Genomic DNA, 21,923 nt, shown 5'->3' with positions numbered 1-21,923 from the left:
GGGAGAGATTGAGGGCAGGAGGAGAAGGGGATGACAGAGGATGAGATGGTTGGATGGCATCACCAACTCAATGGACATGGGTTTGGGTAGACTCCGGCAGTTGGTGATGGACAGGGAGGTCTCGCGTGCTGTGGTTCATGGGGTCACAAAGAGTCGGACATGACTGAGTGACTGAGCTGAACTGAACTGATTACCCTAGAATTACAATACATTTTAAACTAATCTACATATATTTTCAAATGATGGTGTTCCACTTCATGAATAGTACAGGGTTTTGTTTTTTTTATATGAGTTTTAATAGGAAGTTAAGACTCAACTACAATAGCTGGTTTTAATTAAGTACTTACTATATTCTAAGACATTTATAGTATAGGTAATTTTTTAACACATCTTATGCCTTATGACATTTCTTTTATTCACTACACTTATCTGTGTGCTATTATCACTCAGTACCATATTACTGTTATTACTTTAGACAAAAAAATTATTGGTCATTTTATTTTAAACAGTCTTGGTAAAGTGATTAAAAGGACATAGGACAGTCTTTCCAACAAGTGGTGTTAAAACAATGGTCTATCCACATTGCAGGTATAAAACTGCAACAGAAAACTGAACCTTAAACTAAACACTTATCTATTAAATATTCATTTGCAATGAAGCATAGCACTATGTATAATAGATGTAACTATAAAATTTGTAGGAGAAAATTCAATGACTTAAGGTTGCTAAAAATTTCTAGCAGGGCACATATAAGCAAACAATAAAGGAAAAAGACATTAATAAATTAGACTTGATAAAAATTTAAAATTCTGTTTTTCAAAAGATACTGTTAAGGAATAAAATATCACAAAGTTGCAGAAAATATTTGCCAAACAGTGTCTTCAAATGGACTTTGTCCAGAATACATAAAGAAGCCCTATAATTTTATGAGATGACAGATTGCACAAGTGAAACAAATGGGCAAAAATTTTGACCAGACACTTCACAAGAGAAGATCATTTAATGGCACATAAACAGATAAGCACATTAACAGATGCTCAACATAATACCATTAGGGATATTCAAGTTTTATTCAAAATAAAAACATACATGTACTAGAGTGGCAAAAGTCAAAAGACTAAAAATACCAACTTCTGACTAGAATGCAGGGGAACTAGGTATTTTGTTATTTGCTGGTGAAGATGGAAAAAAGACTCATTTTGGAACTTCTTGTAAATTTAACCATGTACTTACCATATTCTCTACCAATCCAATTCTTTAATATTTTACCAGGAGGTTGTATCCACACAAATACCCATATGCAGATGTCTATATCTGCTTTATTTTTAACACCTAACGATTGAAAATGATCAAATGTCCACTACCTGGTGAATGAATTAAATTTTGATATGTACTTAGAAATACTACTTAATAAGTTAATAAATGAATACTACTAATAAATGAATAAATAAATGTGAATAAATACTACTTAATAAATATCCAGAGAAACATGGATAAATATCAAAAACATCATGTAAGAAAAAGGCAGACCCACAAAAATAAACAGAAAACTGAATAGTGTGCAATTCTATTTTATATGAACTTCTAGAATAGTAAAAATATAGAAACACAAAATAATTATAATGGTTGTTGGGCCAGAAGTGTGAGAAGCAGATTTTCTGCAAATGAGCACTTACAAAACTAATTGAAATCCGGACTTCAGAGTAGTCTATATTTTGATCTGGGTGGTGATTATACCTGTATGTTGTGGTTGTTCACTCGCTCAGTCATGTCTGACTCTTTGCAACCCCACAGACTACAGCACAACAGGCTTCCCTGTCCTTCACCATCTCGCTAGAGCTTGCTCAAACTCATGTCCATTGAGTTGGTTGTGCCATCCAACCATGTCATCTTCTGTTGTCCCCTTCTCCTCCTGCCTTTAATATTTCCCATCATCTTGGTCTTTTCCAGTGAGTTGGTTCTTTGCATCAGGTGGTCAAACTATTGGAGCTTCAGTTTCAGCATCAGCCCTTCCAGTGAATATTCAGGGCTGATTTCCTTTAGGATGGACTGGTTGGATCTCCTTGCAGTCCAAGGTACTCTCAAGAGTCTTCTCCAACACCGCAGTTCAAAAGCATCAATTCTTTAGCACTCAGCCTTCTTTATTGTCCAACTTTCACATTCATACATGACTGCTGGAAAAACGATAGCTTTGACTTTATGGACCTTTGTCGGCAAAGTAATGTCTCTGCTTTTGAATATGCTATCTGGGTTTGTCAATGCTTTTCTCCCAAGGAGCTAGCGTCTTTTAATTTCATGGGTGCAGTCACCATCTGCAGTGATTTTGGAGCCCCAAAATATAAAGTCTCTCACTGTTTCTCCTGTTTCCCCATCTATTTGCCATGAAGTGATGGGACCAGATGCCATTATCTTCATTTTTTGTATGTTGAGTTTTAAGCCAGCTTTTTCACTCTCCTCTTTCACCACCATCAAGAGGCTCTTTAGTTCCTCTTAATTTTCTGCCATAAGGGTGGCTTCTTCTATACATCTGAGGTTATTGATATATCTCCTGGCAATCTTGATTCCAGCTTGTGCTTCATCCAGCCTGGCATTTTGCATATTGTATTCTGCACATACATGTGTATTATGCAATATATGTATTCTGCATATAATAAGCAAGATGACAATATGCAGCCTTGATATACTCATTTACCAATTAGGAAACAGTCCGTTGTTCCATGTTCAGTTCTAACTGTTGCTTCTCGATCTGCATACAGGTTTCTCAGGAGGCAGATCAGATGGCCCATCTCTTTAAGAATTTTTCACAGTTTGTTGTGATCCACACAGTCAAAGGCTTTAGCATAGTCAATGAGGCAGAATTAGATGTTTTTTTCTGGAATATATGTATACATTTGTCAAAACTAATCTTAATAAGGGTGAATTTTATTATATGTAAATTATATTCATATATCTGATTTAAAAATATTTAATAAGATAGATGGAATAAGTATCAAACAACCCAACTCTTGACCAAATTATTATAACTTCTCATATTAAAGCCCTATTTAGTTCAGTATTTATTACCCTCTACAATATTGCCAAGCGAAATATCAACAATCTCAGATATGCAGATGATACCACCCTAATGTCAGAAAACAAGACAAACTAAAGAGCCTGTAGGTGACAGCTTAAAACTCAGCAATCTAAAATCATAGCATCCAGTTCCATCACTTCATAGCAAATAGAAGGGGAAAAAGTGGAAGCAGTGACAAATTTTATTTTCTTGGGCTCCAAAACATCACTGTGGATGGTGACTACAGCCATGAAATTAAGAGGCAGTTGCTCCGTGGAAGAAAAGCGATGACAAACATAGACAAAGACATCACTTTGCCGACAAATGTCTGAATAGTCAAAACTATGGTTTTTCCAGTAGTCAAGTATGGATGTGAGAATTGGACCATAAAGAAGACTGAGTGCCAAAGAATTGATGCTTTTGAACTGTAGTGCTGAAGAAGATCCTTGAGGGTTTGTTGGACAGTGAGCAGATCTAACCAGTCAATCCTAAAGGAAATCAATCCTTCATATTTACTAGATGGACTGATGCTAAAGCTCTACTAGTTTGGCCACCTGATATGAAGAGCTGACTCATTGGAAAAGACCCTGGTGCTTGAAAAGGTTAAGGGCAGGAATGAAGGGGGTGACACAGGATGAGATATTGGATAACATCACTGACTTGGACATGAGATTGAACAAACTCCGGGAGATGGTGAAGGAGAGACAGGGAAGCATGGTGTTTTGCAGTCCTTAGGGTTGCAGAGAGTTGGACCCAACTTAGCTACTGAACAACAACAAGTTTGCCTTTCAGCAAAAATTTGTAAAGCATGTCAGAACACAAGGTAAAACACAGTCTGAACCAGTGTCAGCATTAGAATCAGACTGAGATAGTTATGATAATGTATCATAAACCTTAATGGAAAAAGGTAGATAGCGTGCAATATCTCTTTGATAATGTCAGCATATAAAAACTGTAACAAAAATTTAAAAGGAGACATTATAAATTAAAAACACAGTAAAAGAAATGAAGAGTTCATTTGACGTGCTCCTAGCAGAATTAACACAACCAAAGAAACAAAGAACAAGCTTGAAAATAGAACACTAAAAGTTACTCTAACTGAAATGCAAAAAAAATGAGTTAAGATAAGCTTAAAGAAAAAAAAAAAAGAGAATCTATGATGGCCAAGACTGTAAGACCTAGTAAAAAGTGCAAAACTTGTGTAATTGGAATAACAGAAGGCAAAGAAAAGGGCTACAAACAGTTAAAATATTTAAATATTTTTTCCATAAACCACAGATACCACAAGCTTAGAGAACACAAATAGGATAAATAACAAAAAATACATACCTAGGCATTTTATATTAAAATTGCAGAAAATCAAAGAGAAATAGAAAATTTTGAAGGCAGTAGTAGAGGGAGAAAAATGTAATAAAGGAACAAGAATTACAGCAAACTGCTCATCAGAAACCACATAAATAAGAATAGAGTGCAGTGAAATCATTAGTGTTGGAACAAAGAAGTAGAAAAAACAAAGTAGACTTCTGTATCTAGTGAAATTATCTTCTAATACTGAAAGTGAAATAAACATTTTCTCAAAAACTGAGGAAACTGATTGCTTACAGACTTGTAGTGTAAGAAATTTTGAAAAAAGTTCTTGTAAAGAAGTAAAGTAACATGGCAGAAAGTTGCTTCTACATAAAGGAAATGTTGTCAGAAAAGAAAGAAATGAATGTCAGTATATTGATAGTGTTCTACAAGCAAAAGATCTATTTTTATAAATGAAGACCATGAGAAATAGAGGCGGTATCCATAGGAATATCTGAGATTTAAAGGAAAAAAAGTTGGAAATGGGACCATGATTAAGTGACACATGGAGATGCACAGGTCAGCTTGAATGATGTAACTTACAGAAAGCAATTTTTGTCATGTGAACATAAAATGTATTTCCATAATGTCCTCTATTGGACTGTGTAGGGAACTGAAGGTAATTGTTTCCTTGTTGATGCCCCTACAAAACCTCAGTGTAAGCTCACGTCTTTGTCAGATAGAGCTCAAAATAACAAATATGACATTCATAGTGTTTGACTAAATATTTGTAGTTTATAAATCAATATTGAATTCTCAAATATATTTTACCCTTAGAGCTTTCTTGTACCTCAGATTGTAAAGAATCTGCCTGCACTGCAAGAGACCTGGGTTCAATCCCTGGGTTGGCAAGATCCTCTGGAGAAGGGAATGGCAATCCACTCCAGTATTCTTGCCTGGAGAATCCAATGGACTGAGGAGACTGGTGGGCTACAGTCCATGGGGTCACAGAGTCAGATATGACTGAGCAACTAACACTATTATTACTACTACTTAGAATCAACAGTACAATGAGATACATAATAACCCATTTTTAGAGCCAAATCTAAAAAGGTAAAACATCTAGTAGTGGTGAAGATGTGGAACAACTGGAACTCTCATAGTCTGCTGATAGGGATATGATTTGAGGAAAGGTTTGCAATTTCTTATCAATTTAAAAATACTCTTAGCATATAATCCAGCAGTTTTATTCCTAGGTATTTACTCGAGAGATGACTACTGATACACTGAACACTACAGATATGTCTTAAAGATCTCCTGAGAGAGAGAGGTCAGACGAAAAGGCTACATACTATATCATTTTATTTATACAGATGCTACAAAAACAAATCTGAACTCTAGTGAAAGAAGACATATGACAAATCTGAGCATCTGTGTGGGCTGACTGGAAGGAGCACATGGCAACTTTGAGAATGATGGATGTTCTGTGTTTTGACTGGAAGAATGGTTAAATAGGTATATACATTTGTTATAATTCAATGAACTGTACACACAATGAGTGTATTTTGTTGATTTAAGTAATATTTCAATAAGATTAGTTTTGAAAAATATAACTATGGGGGGCCAAGAATTAACCTTAAAACTAGTGGCATTTCTGGATTTTCTTTTTTTCCCCCCTTTTTAACCTAAAGATGGGCATAATAATTAGAATCTGCTTCATTATCTTAAGAGATATTTATCATCTAAAGGAGGGCCATCTCATTTATACAGGTGATAAGGAAGCTAGCTATATTTATATATAATAAGTATAAGCTAGCTATATTTGTATATAATAAGTATATGGATGTGATTTAAAAAAAAAAAACAAAAAGAGAGATATCCAACATTCCCAGGTTTCTAGTCAGGAGGAATATGCTCACGGAATTGGATCAAAAAATTCAGAATAAAATCCAGGTACATTTGTCATTAAGTACTAAACTGATTTACCTACTCTGATGCACTAAGGTTTGCTCTTTTATATTTCGTTATAGGTCTCTGTCCAGTTAACAATATGCAAATTAAGCCACTGTGTAAAGGTCTCTGTCCAATTAACAATATGCAAATTAAGCCACTGTGTAAAGGAACTTTAGGTTTCCTGCAGAAATCATTACATAATTATTAGAATCATTTGTAAGGATGAAATATTTGGATGTATTAACTGCCTATGCTTTGTCACAAGCCAGAAAAGTCATGGCGTTAGGGAGTAGTCAAATATATACACTATTCTGTTAATACAATATATCTCTCATTTGTAGAGAAAATTGATTTTTTAACAGATATGAATTTTCTGAGTTAACATGAAGAACGATCAGTTCAGTATGAAAGAGGCACATTTTAAATCAGTGGCCATGAGATTAAACTGATTAAGAAAGGGAGAAATACTGTGCTCAGAATTATTCAGTAGAATTTGATGCCTTTACATTGATTTTAATTATACAGCATGTGTGCTGTGTTTAGTCTCTCAGTCATGTCCAACTCTTTGCGACCCCATGGACTGTAGATCGCCATGCTCCTCTGTCCATGGGGATTCTCTAGGCAAAGAATACTGGAGTGAGTTGCCATGCTCTCCTCCAGGGGATCTTCCCAACCCACGGATTGAACCCAGGACTCCCACACTACAGGGAGATTCTTTACCATCTGAGCCAACAGGGAAGCCCAACATACAGGTAATTTCAGCCAAATGAGAGATTCTGATTGAATTTTGGATTGCTCTGGTTTCAAACAAATAATTAAAGTAACCACATTAAAATGAATGTCATGTAAACTTTTCTGGAGAGATTTTGGGCTGATAAGCTATGCATGTGTGTGTATGTGTGTATGTATGTATAAATAGCACAGTCTCTGAGGTTAAGCTGCCTGGGTTGGATCAGGACTTATGAACTGGTCAAACTTTGACATTATTTAAGCTTTCTAGATTTCTTCTTCCATGAAATTGGGATGGTGATAACTAGTGTACATTTTATTAACTTGTTATGCAGATTAAGTGAGTTAATGTATATAATATGCTAAGTACAGTGCCTAGCACATGAACACAGCTTATGTTTGGCCTCTTTTGTTCTTGTTTATATTGAACAGTAATACAACTTTCTGATGAAAATGTTCTAGCAGTACTGGTAAGAAAGATATAATAGAGGAAAATGAAAACTCTTGGTGGGTGAAGCAGAACTGTGTAATATATAAGATTAAAGAAATACTAGGGTAGAATTGTTTTCTCTCTTGTTCATTGACATATGCCAGGCATCTCAAATAGAAGTCAGTAAATGTTGAATTAAATTGAAATGAATATGAGGAGATGGTTTTGTCATATTTTACACTTAAAAGATTTAAACATTCAACTATATCAGAACAATTATAACTAAACATGCAAGACACATAAAATAGAAATTGTTTAATAAAATACCATCTCACATTTAAAAAAGGAAATCTGTGTGAACCATATAATTTGTAGGTAGAAATGAAGACTACGAAATGTCTTGATAAATCTTTGGGAATCTCACAAGACAAAGAGAAATTAACAATAATTCACATTACATGAGAAAAAATGGAAGAAAAGGGAAAAACTCTAAGGAGAAAATTTTTATTGATCTATGAATTTCCCAGTGTACTCTATGGGAAATATGTCCTGAACCTTGCACAGTTAAACTTGACAAAATTTGGTTCCATATTCCCTGCTTCTTTTTTATTTCTAATCTGCATAGCTTAAAATGATCAATATGAATAGATATTACCTAAATAATTAGTTAATACCTAGAACTCTGCCTTGCACTTCTACTTAAGCTTGCTTAAATTCATGGAAATATCTTTTAACAAGATCAGAATGCTTTCACCTAATGATGCCATATTCTTTCTTATAAGGAAGATAATGTACCATCTTCACCATCTCAAGCTGTTGACCCCTACCTAAGTAGTCAATGAGTGAATACATTCTATCAGTTAATGCAAGGCAATAATAAGTTGCTGCTATCACAAGATTCTGCTTTGTTGGATGTGATATTAAATATGTGAAGGAACTTTATTGTATTACTCCACCTACTCTATTTTCTCATCAATCTATTTTTCCTGAGACACTTTTTAAGTTATCATAGTATTGTAAAATATCAGTAAGATCATAAAGGTGAATTTGCAAAACATTTGCAAGCTAAACTCTATTTTGAAACTCGAATAAGTGAGGTAAAGAGAATACTCTGGCTCTAAAGAATTTTCTGTTGAACACACTCTTGTGCATTCAAATTTCCAATCTTGAGCTATTGTGAATCTTAATTTTATAAAATATATAAGTGTCTGGAATGAATGCAAGTCAATATGGCAAAACAGATGATACATATAACCTATCCAGATTAAGTTTTTTCATCCAATTGCTCTCCCATTTGAGACTGTTTGAATTAGTGCAGTCAATAGGGGAAAAAAACAAAACAAAAGAGTGGCCAGAATGAAGAAATAAAGCTGGAAGGAACAATATCTAAAGGATAGTGAAATGATTTTTCCTGTGCTGCAATGGAAGATGAACTAAAATTTGATCAATAAACAATCTCAAAGTCCACTTATTAAAAAACTCATAGCTGCACTTAAAAAAAGGAAGCAAAAAAAAAAACCACTTCATTTCAAAATCACTAGGGTAATTTACTTCTTTGAACTATAAAATAAGAACGGTGATAATTCAAATCAGTTCATTCATGCAGAGGAATAAATATGCAATAACTGAAAATAAAACAATATAATGATACATATGAAAATAGTTGCCCCTTCCCAGTAGAAGGAATAAACACCTATTAGCCAAAAATCGCAATGGAATTGCCTATTGGATGACATTAACTTAAAATAAACAAATTTTAAAGTTTTTTCCTAAAATGACTGCTATTACTTATTCCTTCAGAAAACTGGATCTATTATAAATGTTGAAGGCAGCGATGCCAGAGTAAACTGCTTTTCCTTCAGGTTAAAATAATTTCATGGGAAAAATTACTCAAGATTGATAGTAACCTCAAAGCTCAAGTCCTAGTGCAGAATCTCCATAAATAAATTTTAACCTCAGTTCAGTTCAGTTCAGTCACTCAGTCGTGTCCGACTCTTTGCAACCCCATGAATTGCAGCACGCCAGGCCTCTCTGTCCATCACCAACTCCCGGAGTCTACCCAAACCATGTCCGTCGAGTCAGTGATGCCATCCAACCATCTCATCCTCTGCCGTCCCCTTCTCCTCCTGCCCCCAATCCTACCCAGCATTAGGGTCTTTTCCAGTGAGTCAACTCTTCGCACAAGGTGGCCAAAGTATTGGAGTTTCAGCTTCAACATCAGTCCTTCCAATGAACACCCAGGATTGATCTCCTTTAGGATGGATTGATTGGATCTCCTTGCAGTCCAAGGGACTCTCAAGAGTCTTCTCCAACACCACAGTTCAAAAGCATCAATTCTGCGGTGCTTAGCTTTCTTTACTGTCCAACTCTCACATCCATACATGACCACTGGAGAAATCATAGCCTTGACTAGACGGACTTTTGTTGGCAAAGTAATGTCTCTGCTTTTAAATATGCTATCTAGGTTGGCCATAACCTTCCTTCCAAGGAGTAAGCTCTTTTAATTTCATGGCTGTAATCACCATCAGCAGTGATTTTGGAGCCCCCAAAAATAAAATCTGACACTGTTTGCACTGTTTTCCCATCTATTTCCCATGAAGTGATGGGACCAGATGCCATGATCTTAGTTTTCTGAACGTTGAGCTTTAAGCTAACTTTTTCACTCTGCTCTTTCACTTTCATCAAGAGGCTCTTTAGTTCTTCTTCGCTTTCTGCCATAAGGGTGGTGTCATCTGCATATCTGAGGTTATTGATATGTCTCCCAGCAATCTTGATTCCAGCTTGTGTTTCTTCCAGCCCAGCGTTTTTCATGATGTACTCTGCATATAAGTTAAATAAGCAGCATGACGATATACAGCCTTGATGTACTCCTTTTCCTATTTGGAACCAGTTTGTTGTTCCATGTCCAGCTCTAACTGTTGCTTCCTGACATGCATACAGGTTTCTCAAGAGGCAGATCAGGTGGTCTGTTATTACCATCACTTGAAGAATTTTCCACAGTTTATTGTGATCCATACAATCAAAGGCTTTTAGTCTCCTACTAATTGTCCAACCTGTTAGCCACAATTCATAGATGAATGTAGATTTCTAACTCAAACCATTTCTTTGTCACACAGTATTCAGCCAAATTTCTTCTCCGACTTTCTGCCTGATGGGGATTTTCCTTTAAGTGAAAGTTGCTCAATCATGTCCGACTCTTTGCGACCCCATAGGCTATAGAGTCCATGGAATTCTCCAGTTCAGAATAGTGGAATGGGTAGCCTTCCCATTCTTCCCAACCCAGGCATCAAGCCCAGGTCTCCCGCAGAATTGCTCCTGAGTAGATGTGAGGTAACAGCTTTTAGCAATTACCAGTAGATTCTTAGTTAAGCTTGGCTTGTACCATTTTTTCCTTTATTAACTGGTCATACGGCACTGCCCATGAAGTAAATTATTATTGAGAATGAGAGAGCCAACTGTCAGCAATCCCACAGAAAGGAAACCAGGGAATTAAATACCCCCGACTCATCCATCTTCTAATCCCTAATGTCCCTCCATCTCCTATTCCCTAATGTCCATCCATTTCCTATTCCATAATATCCTTCAGTGAATTCCCTACCAGAAATCAAAGGACAAGGGAACATGGATGATGTGAGAGGTCAGCCACCCTTGACACATCAGGCTGGAGTTGGTGCAGAGGAAGGCCTCTACGTATATACGTGCTCAGTTGCGTCTGACTCTTTGAGCCCAATGGACTTTAGCCCGCCTGGCTCCTCTGTCATGGAACTTTCCTTGCAAGAATTTCAAGGCATTGACTTTTCCAGGAAAATTCTAGGCAACAGTACTGGGGTGGGTTGCCATTTCCTAGTCTAGGAAATGTTCCCAGCCAAAAGATCAAACGTGCATCTCTTGCATCTCCTGAATTGGCAAGTGGATTCTTTACCACCAGCACCACCGGGGAAACACAGAGAGAGGCCTCGTGGGCCAAATAAAGACATTCAACAAAATTGCAATCAAAAGAGCCTCACAATCCAGCAGTTGATTTAATTTTATGACTTAAAATACTTTATGATATTTGAGATAATCCATTTTTACGCTCACAGTATTTTGTAATTTTTAATTGCAGACCTCTATGAAGGATTTTTTTTGCTTCTAACATATGGAATCATAAGAACCTACCAAGTAATATTTGCCTCACATTTTCTGTGACTAATAGTAGCTAATAAATTTTGAGCATTATTGGACATCTTATACAGCTTCATAATAATTAAAATGTTACATTCAGAAATTATTTTAAAGATATGTTTCTACTTCCTCAATTAGATGTACAGTCAATGAATGCAGTGCTCTTTCATTTTTTGGCCAAAGTGGGTATATTTTTGTGCACTTGATGAATCACATATGTGATGATATATCAAATGCTAAGTGTTTATTATTGTGTATCTTAGGAATAATTTGTGATGTTGGGTAACCCAGGGGGCTTCTTTAAAATGGTCATTGTTCCACTGCAGTTTCACCTTACAAAGGGTGGTTTAAAGCCAAAATTGGTGCTTTTGTTTCCAAAGATTTTTATTTATTTATTTTTTTTGGCCATGTAGAGAGAGGTGGGAGAATGGGGAAATTTCCTATTTAAAGCTGAAAGTTAGGCTATTACTAGAGCCATTGCAAGCTGAGAACAATTTAAATACTATGAATGAGGAAGCTCATTTTTAATGCAGGAGGAAATAGTTTCATGTTTCAGCATTATTTTATCACTTTTGTGAACATTTTAAAAGTTGTATCCATTGCTTCCAGGAAACATTTATGACTAATATATGCCTATCAACCTCTTAGCTGTACGTAAGAATAGACATATAGAGTGTTTTTTAAGGATGACTGTGAAAAGAAAGAGGAAAATATTTATACTAATATAAAAATTTGCTTTTTCCTAAAAAGGAACTAAGAATTTTGCTATTTGTCCTTATATGTATGTGTGTATGCTCTGTTGTGTCTGACTGTTTGCAACTCCATGTAACTGGCAACTGTAGCCTGCCAGTATCCTCTGTCCATGGAATTTTCCAGACAAAATACTGGAGTGGGGTGCCATTTCCTTCTCCAGGGGTCTTCCTGGCCCAGGGATCCAACCCAGCGTCTCCTGAATTGGCAGGTAGATTCTTTACCACTGAGACACTTGGGAAGCCTTTTAATTTTTTGTCCCTGCTCAACTGCTCAGTGTTTCCCTTTTTTCCTTAACTGTAAATTGTAGTGAAGCTCCTATGAGGAACTTTCCTGCTAAAACGACCATCATTCTTTGATCCTCTTCTACTTTCTTGTCATCTTATGTATGTTAAGTAGCTTTTCTCCCTTCAGAAACTCCATTCAACACTGATCCCTTCTTTTTCATGCCCCTAATATCTGCTAACAACTTCAGTATCTGTCACTGTAAAAGCCATGTTATATCAGTCATCATTGAAACCAGAGTTTTGGTTAATACACGGCTGAAATCACCTTATTAGGTACAGTTGAACTGATTTAAAAAATAAAGATGATACTAAAGAAAAAATGTAAAAGGTCTTCTAATGAACCACTGTTAGTCTCCTTTGACATATGTTTATATGTCACATAGCTTTTTTATATAGAAATTGGATTATTTTGTAGCATTGTTTCATGACCCCTTTCTTCACTTAAGTATAATATGAATATCTTTTACATTATTAAGTTTTCTATAGCATAATTTTAATTACTTTTTATTTTCTGAATGTGAATATAACAGTGTATTTTGTATTTAAAATATATATAATATTTAGCATAGTCTATATGTAATACATACAGTATTTAACACAGTCTATATGGAGAGAGAATTTATACATTTTTTCCATGTAAAAACACAAGATATTATGTTAATCATCTATGCCAGTAAAACTTTGGGCATATCTTTATTTCCTTAGAATGTATTCTTATAAAAGATTTCAGAGTCATAATTTGTAAGTCATGTTTCATTGTCTTTTAGAGAATATTGCATTAATGAATGATATGGGTATCTACTATAGTGCATATATGCATTGGCATATAAATTCCATTTATACAACACTAAAGTTATTTAAATATTTTATTTGTTTTTGTTCAGTTGCTCAGTCATGTCTGATTCTTTCCAACCTCATGGACTGCAGCACCCCGGGCTTTCCTGTCCTTCACTATCTCCTGGAGCTTGCTCAAATCATGTCCACTGAGTTGGCAATGCTATCTGATCATCTTATCTTCTGTCACTCCCTTCTCCTCCTGTCTTCAATCTTTCCCAGCATCAGGGTCTTATCCCATGAGTCAGTTCTTCACATCAAGTGGCCAAAGTATTGAGACTTCAGCATCAGTCCTTCCAATGAATATTCAGGACTGATTTCCTTTAGGATTGACTGGTTTGATCTCCTTGCTGTCCAAGGGACTCTGAAGAGTCTTCTCCAACACCACAGTTCAAAAGCATCAATTCTTTGGCACTCAGCCTTCTTTACGGTCCAGTTCTCACATCTGTACATGACTACTATAAAAACCATAGCTTTGATTATACAGATCTTTGTCAGCAAAGTGATATCTCTGCTTTTTAATACACACTGTCTAGGTTTGTCATAGATTTTCTTTCAAGGATGAAGTGTCTTTTCATTTCATGGCTACAATCACTGTCCTCAGTGATTTTGGAGCCCAAGAAAATAAAATCTGTCAGTGCTTCCACTTTTTTCACATCTATTTGCCATGAAGTGATGGGACCAGATGCCATCATCTTAGTTGTTTGAATGTCAACATTCAACATTCAAATATTTATAGAAGAAGAATTATGGATAAGAAAGACAGATGCATGATTATAAGACTAATAGCTGCGTATATTTAAGCAGTCATGCTTTGTATTGAGTTACTATCTAGAACCATTTGTAATAGTTATACAAACTACTCTCTCTATTAAAAGTTACAATTGGGATTTGAAATAGATTAGTTGCATACTCTACTTTATTTAAATGGTTTCCTTAACAGTCTGCTTAGGATCTAATTTGTGATCTAATTAAAAACTCTTCAGGCCATATTCTTTGTACATTTTAATTGTGTGCCACTATCAGTAGAAATTTCTGAGCTTGTGTTAATGTATCTAAATTTATTTATAATGCATAAATATAATATTCTCAACCTAAGTATTAACTGGTGGTGAGGACTAATTTTTAAAACAAAAGTAGATATGAAGTAGAGATTTTACATTTTTTCAGTACCACATGGATAATTTTATACACCAGAGTCCTCTGTCCATGGTATTCCCCAGGCAAGAATACTGGAGTGAGTTGCCATTTCCTTCTCCAGGAGATCTTCCCAACCCAGGGATGGAATCTGTGTCTCCTGCATTAGCAGGCAGATTCTTTTACCACTGAGCCACCAGGGAAGCCTGATCTCTCACTTAGCTGGTGGAAAATGCTGCCTTATTAATATCTAACAAGAGGCACTATCCTGTTGGGAAACAGTAGCTAATATCTGCTGGACTTGACCCTATTGAAGCTTGCTATTTGCAACATTCTTACTGCACAAAAATCTAGTTACTGAAAATTAGTTGGCAAAAACTAGAACACCACATATTGCCATGATAAAAATTTTCAAAAAAAAAATATTGACAGATGAATCAGATTTTTAGAATGCATGGGTTTTTCCAAAGGTGTAGTAAATGAATTACTATCTATTTCCACATTAAATAAAATTTATATGTATATATATATATTAAGCTCTGTATTATAATATTTATACTATTATTTGATATTTGAAGTCTATTATGGCTTTCCTGGTAGCTCAGACTGTAAAGAATCCTCCTGCAATGCAGAAGAATTGGGTTTGATCCCTGGGTCAGGAAGATCCCCTGGAGGAGGATATTGAAAACCACTCCAGTATTCTTGCCTGGAGAACCCCATGGATGTAGGAACCTGGTGGGCTACAATCCATGGGGTCACAAAGAGTCAGACATGACTGAGCAACTAACACAAAATAGAAATGGGCCAAAGCAAAGATACACCGAGTTCCTTTATTTTAACAGGAATTATTCTTGATAAACTCAGTATCTGTGAATTGACAAAAGAGCATGGGCCAGATAACACTGAATGGAAGGCAAGGTGGTTTGGATAGTGAGACGGTGTCCCAAGTGCTAGCCTGATTTCCTCATCTTCTGACTCCGCTAAAAACACATAAATGATTGACAAGATGAAAGTATTGTCTTAGGGAAATGATTTATTAGTAATGAAGTATGAATATTCAAAGATGAGAGAAATTAAAAGTCAAGATATTACATTTATTTCAGTTGACTATTTCAAACTGATAAAAACTAGAGAAGAACTGGAGTATATACAGAAATTAACAACTGAGTAGATCTGCGGACGTAAATACAATTTGAAAAAATTTTTTGGAAAGTATGCTAATCAAGATGACATTCAGATTTTGGTCCAATGTCATGCTTTTACCAGTATGCATCATATACTACTGTGTTCTTTAACATAATAAGTTTAAAAATGACCTAAATTTTTTATTCAAGTTTTTTTTTTTCCCCTAAATACAAGATATCTTTTCTTATTTTTTTCAAATAGACAGTGCTTGTTGTTAATTGGACATTTCTGCAACTGAAAAAGTGTTCATAATGCAATGTACATAAGCAAATATTGCAGTTAATATGTTCCTTTTGGTAGACTGATCAGTTGGTTGATTTATATTTTGGGGTATATCATTTTTATCAATACAAATTCTATGATAAAATAAATCAAATTTAATCTATACAGTATGCACTATGTTAAAAAAATGAAAAATATGTTTTATATATATGTGCATATACAATGATTCTGCTTTTATATTTCAACCAGTTTTGTAATGTCATTTTGGGTCAAGTTATCATTTTTAGTAATTTAATCTTATAATTAGAAAGGATATAACTTCTAGCATAGTACTTTAAAAAAATTTAATAGGAGGATAATTGCTTTACAGTATTGTGTTGGCTTCTATTATACAACAAGATGAATCAGCCACAAGTACATATATGTCCCTTCCTTCCTGAACCTCCCCCCTCAACCCCATCCCTCTTGCACTGCTGGTGGAAATGTAAATTGGTAACAGCTACTATGGAGAACAGTATGGAGGTTACTTAAAAAACTAGGACAGAAACTACCACATCACCCACCAATCCCACTACTGGGCATATACTCTGTGAAAATAATAATTGAAAAAGACACATGTACCCCAGTTTTCATAGCAGCACTATTTAAAATAGCTAGGACATGACAGCATAGTATATTAATCTGTTTATACAGTCCAAAACAGGTTTGGAATTGGGATATTTCCAATCATATTTAAGTGAAGTCAAGATATAATGTAGATTTAGTTACCTTCTCTATTATATTTGCCTACTAAGACTTGAAAAGTAACACCAATACTTCATTGACTGTTCTTTTTGTTTTTCACTTTGACTGTGGAGGAGCATGGTATTTGGTGAGTGTGTAGGTGAATATTTTTTTCTTTAAACTATGCAGAGGAGAGAAATAAACAGATGAGAAAAAAATTGAGGTTGCTATTTAAAGGTACTCATACTAAATTGCACAGTCTTTACTATTTTTTGTTTATATTATTTGAAGAAGAAGAAGAAAAAAACTGTTTCTCCTAGAAAGATGTATTCTGCCAGGTAAAAGCAGGAAAAGAAAAAGGCTTCTTCCACAGTATAATCACTTAGCATTTTTTTCTTGAGCAAGGTGAAAAACACCAATAGGTCTGCTCATGCATAAAATTTTTTTTTTTTTTTTGCAAAATGTCAAACATGCATTCATTAGAGGCTATTATAGAAAAATATATTTAACTTTGGGGAGGAGACACTTAACCTGATACACATTAAGTTGTCATCTACTTTTCACTAAGAAGCTGAGAATAATTAAGGAGAATGTTCATATGTGTTTGCAAACTAGTTCTAGGAATAAGGATTCTGTTTATGATGATTTTATTTTTATTGATAGCACTGCAATATTATACATTTTATCACTGACAAAACTATAATGTTCCTAATACTCAGCAAGGACATGGTCACAGCTTTGAATATATTACAAAAAACAAGTACTTCTATGTGCTATAACTTGATCTTCATGCTCCACAATGATGTAGTTGAGCTCCATGATTTTCTACATAGAGTAGAAGTCGATCCTATCTGCTTCATAGTCTTGGTAGCATTGCATTGATGCTACTATTTTCTGCAATGTAATATATTTTTGTTGGAATTTATAGAGGACATTTTAAAGACCTATAAATGGTGAATGAATTATTTTCTTAACTTCTAAAAATTGTAATTTTTTAAATCTCAAATTCTTTAAACTCTTTAATGTAACAAAAATCAAACATTCTTTTTCCCATTAAAAAAAAAAAACAAAAACATTGGTCCTATATTTTCTGGCATTAAGGTTATAGACCAGAATATGTAAAATATCTATTTATCTATCTCTACCAAACTAGATTGAGAATCTATCTTCCTATAGATACATATAGTTATAGATACAGATACAGACACATACATAAAATATCTGTTATCAGTGGGTGGTATATAGCCTGATTAAATCCTTTGCTTCAGAATTAGAAAGATTCTTAAGGAAACTATAGAAATTCCTTTTAACAATTTCTATGGAGAAGGCAATGGCACCCCACTCCAGTACTCTTTTGCCTGGAAAATCCCATGGACGGAGGAGCCTGGCAGGTTTCAGTCCATGGGGTCGCTAACAGTCGGACATGACTGAGTGACTTCTTTCACTTTTCCCTTTCATGCACTGGAGAAGGAAATGGCAACCCATTCCAGTATTGTTGCCTGGAGAGTCCCAGGGATGGCGGAGCCTGGTGGGCTGCCGGCTATGGGGTCACACAGAGTCGGACACGACTGAAGCGACTTAGCAGCAGCAGCATGGAATCAAAACTTAAAAAAATAAATCATAGAAATGAAAAGTACTTGGAGGCCTATCTAAGTCCATAGTCTAATCAGCAACACAAATTCACCCAAAGCCAACTCCAACAACTCCATCTGATTTTAGGGACAATAAACTTACTAATTCCAGAGGAAACATATACAATTAGAATTTTAATTCGCAAATTGAAAATGATATACTTTTTCATAAAATTCCTGTCTTCATTGCTACTTTTCTTGGTAAAGTGAATGGGAGTCTTCACTAGCTTTAAGGTAATTTGTTTAATAGTTTGAGGTTGCATACAGATATCTTTTTCATTTAAAAATTTCCCAGTCCTTACCATTTTTCTACGTATAAGAGGATTTACAGGCTAATCACCTTCCTGATACCTATACCTCAAGTTGCCCAGAGTGCCTAATCTCTTTTATAGTTTGGCTCATGGCATTACAAAATCAGAATAACCTTTTACAGAAAGTACTTGACTTGAAAATTTATTGTATATTAGCACCAGTAATATCAGTCTTGATGTTTTATAACTATGGTCAAATCAGAGGAAATTCTGCTTGTTGTCTTGTACCCTAGTTTTGACTATATTTCATTATTTTATAACATTTTATAAAATGCTATAATTTATGGATTACTTTCACATACTTTGTATTCTTTAATTTTTTTATGAAAATATATTTGATTTACCATATTGTGTTAATTTTAGGTTTCCAGCATAGGGATTCAGTTTTTGTTTTTGTTTTTTCACAGATTATATTCTATTTTAGGTTATTATAACATATTGGGTATAATGCCCTCTACTCTACAGTAGTCATTGTTGCTTACCTATTTTATGCATAGTAGTTTGTTAATCCCATAATCCTAATTTGTCCCTCTCCCCCTCTGTTACGTTTTTAGTAACCCTAAATTTGTTTTCTATGTCTATGAGTATGTTTCTGTTTTGTATGTACACACACATGTATTATTTTTTAGATCTCAGATATAATTATCATAAGGTATTCATCTTTTTCTGTCTTATTTCACTAAGCATAGTATTCTCTAGGTCTATCTGTATTTTGGCAAATGGCAATATTTCAGTCTTTTTATGGTTTAGCTATATTCCATTATATATACATACATACATACATACATATATGTATGCACATCTTCTTAATCCAGTCATGTATCGATGGGTACTTGGGTTGCTTCTGTCCTGTGGCTCATATAAATAGCACTGCTAGAACATAGGGGTGCATGAATCATTTCAAATTGGTATTTTAGTTTTTTCATGATAAATACCCAGGAGTGGAACTGTTGGGTCACACGGTATTTCTAATTCAAATATATTTTAAAGTAATCTGGGACCAAATCTTTGCCTTTTAAAGTATATGGAAATTAAACTCAGTGAGATAATACTGTAATATAGCAAAATATAATAATATTTTATAGAAAAAATGCAAATTTAAATTATTATATAAAATTAAAACTTTTAAATATATAAAATGTTTCAATGTTATATAAAATTTAATTATATTAATATAAAATAATATAGAAAATGTTATATATTATGTATATATAATATATTTTGTATAATATAGCAAAATGATGGAAGAGTCAGAACTACAGCTACATTTCTTCATAGTACCTGGTTTAATATCATTGTGAAAAGTAAATCAAGGGTAGATTAGGTTAACTGGAACCTTGTCTTCTTATTATATGTTAACATACATTCAGACATATGTATGCACATGCTTACACACACAGAGTCATGTATTTTATAGCTAGAAGGTACATTAGTGTGGTGATAACTTGGAGGAAATGCAAGAACGTTAGCCTGTATACAGAATCCTTACATGCATGCTAAGTCACTTCAGTCGTGTCCAACTCTGTGCGACCCCATGGACAGCAGCCCATCAGGCTCCTCTGTCCACAGGATTTCTCCAGGCAAGAATACTGGAGTGGGTTGCCATTTCCTTCTCCAACAGAATCCTTAGTACTCTTAATAAAAACAGTCAAGCAAAGAATACTGCTGTGAAATTCCAGTTATGAAACACATAGCTTCCAAATCCAACTTGACATTTAAAATTATATGTCACTGCTATGAAAGTTCTTTCTACTTATTTGAAAATGATTTGACAAAGGAATAAAAGTCTGATGTGGATAAAGCATTCTCAACCTTACTTGCTTTCATAAAGATATAATGGCACTAGATATTTGAAATATCAACATTTTTAAGTGGATATGAAAATAAACTAATCTTGGTATATTTTCAAAATTTCTCTTTCATTATTTTGCACAACATAGTGTGCCCAGAGCTCAACTCCATCCTCTCTATTAAATGTATTAAAAAAATATAAAAGAGAGGTATGAGGTTTTGGTATTTTGTGTTGCTTATTTATTAAGTCTTAATGATTAGTCAGATCATATATGTGATAGATTTGAAGGACAACATGCAGCATTGAGTTAATGAATTAAAATAAGTTGTTTCTTTAGTGTATAACTTGTAAGTAGCAATACAGACTTGACGATTGTTATTATTAAGCCAGTTTATAAATAATACACTTTAGAATCTGATCCAACACAAGTTTATATATTCAGTTCATTATCTGTATGTTTGTATGTATATGTGTACCTGTGTGTGTCTTACAGCTGTTATTTCAAGAAACCAAGAAGGGCCAGGAGAAATGGGAAAGGCTGTGCTGATTCCTAAAGATGACCAGGAGAAAATGAAAGAATTGTTTAAAATCAATCAGTTTAACCTTATGGCCAGTGATTTGATTGCCCTTAACAGAAGTCTGCCGGATGTAAGATTAGAAGGGTGAGTTTACATTTGCTATATAATCTAATATACTAGCAATCTCCAAAGTTTAGAATATCTTGAAACTTCAATTAACTCAGATTATTTGAAATCTAGAGCTATATGGTTCTGAATACCTATGCCACTGCAGAAATTAACTGTGCGTGCATATGATGAGAGATATGAACTATGTCCTTCTCTGGCAGAGCAAAACTTGCAATGGCATTGCAGAATATACAACCAAACAGGACTTTTGCCTTCATTAAATATCTTTTTGTTTTGTTTTGCTTTTCTTGCCAAAAACAGAGCAAATGTGATCTGTGATAAATTGTTTTCTTGTCTATGTAGAAAGCTCTTACATTTGCTTTGCTATTTCAGCATAAAAATAACCTATTGCCTGTGTGATTATTGACACTTTAAAATGATTTATTGAGGATTCTTTAGCACTTTATGATGTTATTTATAATTAGAATGCTCAGTTATCAGCTATGGTGTATATATACTCATTTAGAAATAATAATACTGTATGAAAAATTATGTTGAAGATTCTAACACTTATGTGATTAACTGTAAGCCATGCTCTAGGTAGTTGAACATATTTTATATGGATGTAATAAAAATCATAATATTTAGTGACAGTATTGTCATCCTTATATATAGTCCTTACAAAGTAAGCTATTGGCACTTAGAAAAGGTATGTCCTCAGATTTTAGAAAATCTCCAAGTTTACAAATATCCTCCAGAACACACTTCTGTTTATGAAGTTGTTCTTTAGTCATGTACTTTGTTTATATA

At 34.4% G+C, this 21,923-nt stretch overlaps 1 protein-coding gene across 19 annotated transcripts in view; it reads left to right on the top strand.

The window, feature by feature from the left end:
* GALNT13 (polypeptide N-acetylgalactosaminyltransferase 13) overlaps positions 1-21,923 on the top strand; it is a 556,330-nt gene that overhangs the window by 188,013 nt on the left and 346,394 nt on the right. For all 19 annotated transcript variants that reach the window (XM_081577989.1, XM_081577987.1, XM_081577982.1 and 16 more), the window contains one exon: positions 20,981-21,149. In XM_081577989.1, the coding sequence (XP_081434115.1) occupies positions 20,981-21,149 (169 nt within the window). The remainder of the gene's footprint in view (positions 1-20,980; positions 21,150-21,923) is intronic.

The sequence above is a fragment of the Giraffa tippelskirchi genome, chromosome 3, assembly GCF_054371585.1.
Source record: "Giraffa tippelskirchi isolate mGirTip1 chromosome 3, T2T-mGirTip1v1.2.pri, whole genome shotgun sequence".
Classification (NCBI taxonomy): Eukaryota; Metazoa; Chordata; class Mammalia; order Artiodactyla; family Giraffidae; genus Giraffa; species Giraffa tippelskirchi.
The sequence above is the reverse complement of the archived record's forward strand: the minus strand, read 5'-3'. Positions and strand labels throughout refer to the sequence as shown.